General features: G+C 45.7%; 1 protein-coding gene across 3 annotated transcripts in view; it reads left to right on the forward strand.

Annotated features, from left to right (window-relative positions):
- The window catches only part of klhdc3 (kelch domain containing 3), a 53,378-nt gene that overhangs the window by 36,062 nt on the left and 9,215 nt on the right, over window positions 1-8,101 (forward strand). For all 3 annotated transcript variants that reach the window (XM_079854837.1, XM_079854839.1, XM_079854838.1), the window contains exon 9: window positions 8,051-8,101. This exon is cut by the window's right edge and continues 23 nt beyond it. In XM_079854837.1, the coding sequence (XP_079710963.1) occupies window positions 8,051-8,101 (51 nt within the window). The remainder of the gene's footprint in view (window positions 1-8,050) is intronic.

An 8,101-nucleotide genomic window follows, 5' to 3' on the forward strand; every position in this document is an offset into this window, starting at 1 on the left:
TCTATTCACACACGCTAGAGCTCTATTCACACAGGCTAGAGCTCTATTCACACAGGCTAGAGTTCTATTCACACAGGCTAGAGCTCTATTCACACAGGCTAGAGTTCTATTCACACAGGCTAGAGCTCTATTCACACAGGCTAGAGCTCTATTCACACAGGCTAGAGCTCTATTCACACAGGCTAGAGCTCTATTCACACAGGCTAGAGCTCTATTCACACACGCTAGAGCTCTATTCACACACGCTAGAGCTCTATTCACACAGGCTAGAGCTCTATTCACACAGGCTAGAGTTCTATTCACACAGGCTAGAGCTCTATTCACACAGGCTAGAGTTCTATTCACACAGGCTAGAGCTCTATTCACACACGCTAGAGCTCTATTCACACAGGCTAGAGCTCTATTCACACAGGCTAGAGCTCTATTCACACAGGCTAGAGCTCTATTCACACAGGCTAGAGCTCTATTCACACACGCTAGAGCTCTATTCACACACGCTAGAGCTCTATTCACACAGGCTAGAGCTCTATTCACACAGGCTAGAGCTCTATTCACACAGGCTAGAGCTCTATTCACACAGGCTAGAGTTCTATTCACACAGGCTAGAGCTCTATTCACACAGGCTAGAGCTCTATTCACACAGGCTAGAGCTCTATTCACACAGGCTAGAGCTCTATTCACACAGGCTAGAGTTCTATTCACACAGGCTAGAGTTCTATTCACACAGGCTAGAGTTCTATTCACACACGCTAGAGCTCTATTCACACAGGCTAGAGCTCTATTCACACAGGCTAGAGCTCTATTCACACAGGCTAGAGCTCTATTCACACAGGCTAGAGCTCTATTCACACACGCTAGAGCTCTATTCACACAGGCTAGAGTTCTATTCACACAGGCTAGAGCTCTATTCACACAGGCTAGAGCTCTATTCACACAGGCTAGAGCTCTATTCACACAGGCTAGAGCTCTATTCACACAGGCTAGAGCTCTATTCACACAGGCTAGAGCTCTATTCACACAGGCTAGAGCTCTATTCACACAGGCTAGAGTTCTATTCACACAGGCTAGAGCTCTATTCACACAGGCTAGAGCTCTATTCACACACGCTAGAGCTCTATTCACACACGCTAGAGCTCTATTCACACACGCTAGAGCTCTATTCACACAGGCTAGAGTTCTATTCACACAGGCTAGAGCTCTATTCACACAGGCTAGAGCTCTATTCACACAGGCTAGAGCTCTATTCACACAGGCTAGAGTTCTATTCACACAGGCTAGAGCTCTATTCACACAGGCTAGAGCTCTATTCACACACGCTAGAGCTCTATTCACACACGCTAGAGCTCTATTCACACAGGCTAGAGCTCTATTCACACAGGCTAGAGCTCTATTCACACAGGCTAGAGCTCTATTCACACAGGCTAGAGCTCTATTCACACAGGCTAGAGCTCTATTCACACAGGCTAGAGTTCTATTCACACAGGCTAGAGCTCTATTCACCCAGGCTAGAGCTCTATTCACACACGCTAGAGCTCTATTCACACAGGCTAGAGTTCTATTCACACAGGCTAGAGCTCTATTCACACAGGCTAGAGTTCTATTCACACAGGCTAGAGCTCTATTCACACAGGCTAGAGCTCTATTCACACAGGCTAGAGCTCTATTCACACAGGCTAGAGCTCTATTCACACAGGCTAGAGTTCTATTCACACAGGCTAGAGCTCTATTCACACAGGCTAGAGCTCTATTCACACAGGCTAGAGTTCTATTCACACAGGCTAGAGCTCTATTCACACAGGCTAGAGCTCTATTCACACAGGCTAGAGCTCTATTCACACACGCTAGAGCTCTATTCACACAGGCTAGAGCTCTATTCACACACGCTAGAGCTCTATTCACACAGGCTAGAGTTCTATTCACACAGGCTAGAGCTCTATTCACACACGCTAGAGCTCTATTCACACAGGCTAGAGCTCTATTCACACACGCTAGAGCTCTATTCACACAGGCTAGAGTTCTATTCACACACGCTAGAGCTCTATTCACACAGGCTAGAGTTATATTCACACAGGCTAGAGCTCTATTCACACAGGCTAGAGTTCTATTCACACAGGCTAGAGCTCTATTCACACACGCTAGAGCTCTATTCACACAGGCTAGAGCTCTATTCACACACGCTAGAGCTCTATTCACACAGGCTAGAGTTCTATTCACACAGGCTAGAGCTCTATTCACACAGGCTAGAGCTCTATTCACACAGGCTAGAGCTCTATTCACACAGGCTAGAGCTCTATTCACACAGGCTAGAGCTCTATTCACACAGGCTAGAGCTCTATTCACACAGGCTAGAGCTCTATTCACACAGGCTAGAGCTCTATTCACACAGGCTAGAGCTCTATTCACACAGGCTAGAGCTCTATTCACACAGGCTAGAGTTATATTCACACAGGCTAGAGTTCTATTCACACAGGCTAGAGCTCTATTCACACAGGCTAGAGCTCTATTCACACACGCTAGAGTTCTATTCACACAGGCTAGAGCTCTATTCACACAGGCTAGAGTTCTATTCACACAGGCTAGAGCTCTATTCACACAGGCTAGAGTTCTATTCACACACGCTAGAGTTCTATTCACACAGGCTAGAGCTCTATTCACACAGGCTAGAGTTCTATTCACACAGGCTAGAGTTCTATTCACACAGGCTAGAGCTCTATTCACACAGGCTAGAGTTCTATTCACACAGGCTAGAGTTCTATTCACACACGCTAGAGCTCTATTCACACAGGCTAGAGCTCTATTCACACACGCTAGAGCTCTATTCACACAGGCTAGAGTTCTATTCACACACGCTAGAGCTCTATTCACACAGGCTAGAGCTCTATTCACACACGCTAGAGCTCTATTCACACAGGCTAGAGTTCTATTCACACACGCTAGAGTTCTATTCACACAGGCTAGAGCTCTATTCACACAGGCTAGAGTTCTATTCACACAGGCTAGAGCTCTATTCACACAGGCTAGAGTTCTATTCACACAGGCTAGAGCTCTATTCACACACGCTAGAGCTCTATTCACACAGGCTAGAGCTCTATTCACACACGCTAGAGTTCTATTCACACAGGCTAGAGCTCTATTCACACAGGCTAGAGTTCTATTCACACAGGCTAGAGCTCTATTCACACAGGCTAGAGTTCTATTCACACACGCTAGAGTTCTATTCACACAGGCTAGAGCTCTATTCACACAGGCTAGAGTTCTATTCACACAGGCTAGAGCTCTATTCACACAGGCTAGAGTTCTATTCACACAGGCTAGAGTTCTATTCACACAGGCTAGAGCTCTATTCACACAGGCTAGAGTTCTATTCACACAGGCTAGAGCTCTATTCACACAGGCTAGAGTTCTATTCACACAGGCTAGAGCTCTATTCACACACGCTAGAGCTCTATTCACACAGGCTAGAGCTCTATTCACACACGCTAGAGTTCTATTCACACACGCTAGAGTTCTATTCACACAGGCTAGAGCTCTATTCACACAGGCTAGAGTTCTATTCACACAGGCTAGAGCTCTATTCACACAGGCTAGAGTTCTATTCACACAGGCTAGAGCTCTATTCACACAGGCTAGAGTTCTATTCACACAGGCTAGAGCTCTATTCACACACGCTAGAGCTCTATTCACACAGGCTAGAGCTCTATTCACACACGCTAGAGCTCTATTCACACAGGCTAGAGCTCTATTCACACAGGCTAGAGTTCTATTCACACAGGCTAGAGCTCTATTCACACAGGCTAGAGCTCTATTCACACACGCTAGAGCTCTATTCACACAGGCTAGAGCTCTATTCACACAGGCTAGAGCTCTATTCACACAGGCTAGAGCTCTATTCACACACGCTAGAGTTCTATTCATTTCTGAACTCTATTGATTTACTGAACAGTGGCGAGGGGATGAAGAGTTGTGCAGATGATCTGCGGATGAAGATCCAGCTCAGACTGGGAGCGGACAGGCTTTACTGGACATTGAACACCAGTGAACGGATCACTGGCGCATTCAGAATAATGCGTGTGTGTGTGAGTCTGATCTCTCTCTCTCTCTCTCTCTCTCTCTCTCTCTCTCTGTCTGAGTGACAGTGGATCCTGCAGTGTGTGAGTCTCTCTCTCTCTCTCTCTCTGTCTGAGTGACAGTGGATCCTGCAGTGTGTGAGTCTCTCTCTCTCTCTCTCTCTCTCTCTCTCTCTCTCTCTCTCTCTCTCTGTCTGAGTGACAGTGGATCCTGCAGTGTGTGTCTCTCTCTCTCTCTCTCTCTCTCTCTCTCTCTGTCTGAGTGACAGTGGATCCTGCAGTGTGTGTGTTCTCTCTCTCTCTCTCTCTCTCTCTCTCTCTCTCTCTGTCTGAGTGACAGTGGATCCTGCAGTGTGTGAGTCTCTCTCTCTCTCTCTCTCTCTCTCTCTGTCTGAGTGACAGTGGATCCTGCAGTGTGTGTCTCTCTCTCTCTCTCTCTCTCTCTCTTTCTCTTTTTCTCTCTGTTTCTGTGCAGTGTGTGTGAGTCTGACTATCTCTCTCTGTCTCTCTCTCTCTCTCTCTCTCTCTCTCTCTTTTTCTCTCTCTTTCTGTGCAGTGTGTGTGAGTCTGACTATCTCTCTCTGTCTCTCTCTGTCTCTCTCTCTCTCTCTCTCTCTCTTTTTCTCTCTTTTTCTGTGCAGTGTGTGTGAGTCTGACTATCTCTCTCTGTCTCTCTCTGTCTCTCTCTCTCTCTCTCTCTCTCTTTTTCTCTCTCTTTCTGTGCAGTGTGTGTGAGTCTGACTATCTCTCTCTGTCTCTCTCTGTCTCTCTCTCTCTCTCTCTCTCTCTTTTTCTCTCTTTTTCTGTGCAGTGTGTGTGAGTCTGACTATCTCTCTCTGTCTCTCTCTGTCTCTCTCTCTCTCTCTCTCTCTCTTTTTCTCTCTCTTTCTGTGCAGTGTGTGTGAGTCTGACTATCTCTCTCTGTCTCTCTCTCTCTCTGTCTCTCTCTCTGTCTGTCTGGGTGACAGTGAATCCTGCAGTGTGTGTGAGTCTGACTCTGATCTCTCTCTCCGTGCTGTGTGTGTGTGTGTGTGATGCCGGGTTCATAGGGCAGGTTTCATTAACTCTGAGCGAGCGCGGGCCGCCGAAGGTAAATAAACAGGAGCGTGTGTACGCTAATGTAACGTGGCTCTGATAAAGGCCTGGCTTAATCCAGGCCGCGACCTCCCGGTGGGTCGGGGGAAGATGATGAGATGATGATGAGATGATGATGAGATCCACAGCTGGTGTGTGTGTGCAAGAGAGAAAGAGAGAGTGTGTGTGTGTGTGTGACCCGGACCGGCCTGATCCCTCTAAACCAGCCGTTTGTTTAAGCAACATCAGGAGTGTAAAACCCCGAACCCATCCCGCACTCCAGCCGAGGGACGGGTGACGGATCCGGGTCTCGGTTCTAGACGGGTCACCGTGAGGATGATGATGATTAGTGTTCAGTGCAGGTGTGTGTGCAGGAAGCTGTGTGTGTGTGAGATACTGCAGTGTTTCCTGTGGGTCTGTGTGTGTTTGTCCTGATAACTCTCACAGCTTCCTCTTTCAGCGACGCTGTGACACGGGAAGAGAGAACGGCTGTGTGTTTCTGCTCGTTAAACATCGGGGTGGCAAACTCAAAGGGTTAAAGGGATCGTTCACCCGAAAATGAAAATTAGCCCATGATTTACACATCCTGGGTGTATCTGACGTTCTTCTTTCAGACAAATATAGACCCTTTCCAAAAAATTAGAATGTCATGGAAAAGTTTATTTATTTCCATAATTCCATTCAAAACGTTAAACTTCCATAGATTATAGAGTCAGGGCCCACAACTTAAACGATTTCAAGTATTTAGTTGTTTATTTGTACATAATTTGGGTTTCCAGCTCATAAAACCCACGAAAACAGGATTTCAAAAAATTAGAATATTACATGAAATCACACAGTAATTACACAGTGATACCATGGTCACTGAACCAGGTTTTGGTTATTTTGGCAGTGTGGGCCGGTGCAAATCCTGCTGGAGAATGAAGGAAGCATCTCCATAAAGCTTGTGTGCTGAAGGAAGCATGAAGTGCTCTGGACATGTCCTGGTAGACGGCTGCGTTGACTCTGGGTTTAATAAAGCACAGTGGACCAAAGTCCTCTTTTCTGATGAGAGCAAATGTTGCATCTCCTTTGGAAACCAAGGTCCCAGAGTCTGGAGGAAGAATGGAGAGGCACACAATCCAAGATGCTTGAAGTCCAGTGTGAAGTTTCCACAGTCTGTGTTGGTTTGGGGAGCCATGTCATCGGCTGGTGTTGGTCCACTGTGCTGTCCACTCAACGCAGCCGTCTACCAGGACATTTCCAGAGCACTTCATGCTTCCTTCAGCAGACAAGCTTTATGGAGATGCTGACTTCATTCTCCAGCAGGATTTGCACCGGCCCACACTGCCAAAATAACCAAAACCTGGTTCAGTGACCATGGTATCACTGTGAAATTACTGTGTGATTTCATGCAATATTCTAATTTTTTGAAATCCTGTTTTCGTGGGTTTTATGAGCTGGAAGCCCAAATTATGTACAAATAAACAACTAAATACTTAAAATCGTTTAAGTTGTGGGCCCTGGATCTATAATCTATGGAAGTTTAACGTTTTGAATGGAATTATGGAAATAAATAAACTTTTCCATGACATTCTAATTTTTTGGAAAGGGTCTATACCAGTGATGCGCGGGTTGATCCAAAATGAGCGGTTACCCGCGCTTACGAGTCATCCAAAAATATTTTTAATGATATTCGGGTTGTTTGAAATAAAGATGCCAATTAAACCTTTGTAATTTATATAGTACTAGCCTACCTGTTTTTGTTCGTCTAAAATGCGTTAATAAAGACTTTATTAACATATTCTATGCCTGCATTTTGTGCTTGTGAGAGCTTCAATTGGGCATCCACGTGGCGAAATAGCCTAAGCCTGCTAATACAAGTGGGAAATCCTTATTTACCTTTAGAATGTTGAGCGTTAACTTTTGAATAAATGCTGACGCGGGACAAAATGCCCGATTTTCCAACATGTTGAACTGAGCAATGCCATTGTACTATTTTAATAGGCTACTTTTAAACGCATATAGCTCAGTAATGTCAGTTTTATGTATTTTCTGAGAGGGGGCGGGATTTTTGTTGGGAAAGTCGGGGGAGAGACTGGATAAACACATGCAGCATCTTAATTGTTAAGAAAATGAAACGAAATAAATGAATAAATCAAGCCTTTATTACATAGGCTATATCATACAGCATTCAGAAAAAGAACAGTTTGCACTGAAATGGTGGAAATGGAAAATGCTGGGCCGCCTCAAGAACGGCCTGCTCTCGCCGCTGCACCTCTGAGCGCACCACGTCAGGGCCTGGAACATTTCTCTCCTCCACAGGCTGGATTAATGGATATTATAGGCCGGGAGGCTGATGGGGGGCGTATGGGAGGGGGGCGGCCACACCCCCCCGCACCCCTAGTTCCTACGTCTATGGCCCAATGACGCTACGATGAGCATTTACTACTTTTAAGAAATGCGGGTCAGGAAGCGGGTCGGGTACAATATTTTCTTCTCTTTTTTTGCGGTCCGAGTTGCGGGCGGGTTAGTTGAAAACGTCGGTCGGGTGCGGCTTGTTTATACATTGACCCGCGCATCACTGGTCTGTACAGTTATATTAAAAAATGTCCTGGTTCTTCCAAGGTTAATAATGGATTCCATAAAAGTGCATCTGTCCATCATAAAAGTGCATCTATCCATCATAAAGTGCATCTGTCCATCATAAAAGTGCATCTATCCATCATAAAAGTGCATCTATCCATCATAAAGTGCATCTGTCCATCATAAAAGTGCATCTATCCATCATAAAAGTGCATCTATCCATCATAAAGTGCATCTATCCATCATAAAGTGCATCTATCCATCATAAAGTGCTGGTCACGTGTTTCCTAACCCTTGATGAAGCATGATGGGATTGATGTGCTGATGATGCTCTTGTGTTTCAGTCCGTGTCCGGAGCAGGGGATGGGAGACGAGTTCAACCTCATGGACCATTC

This window comes from Squalius cephalus, assembly GCF_949319135.1.
Source record: "Squalius cephalus genome assembly, chromosome: 21".
NCBI lineage: Eukaryota > Metazoa > Chordata > Actinopteri > Cypriniformes > Leuciscidae > Squalius > Squalius cephalus.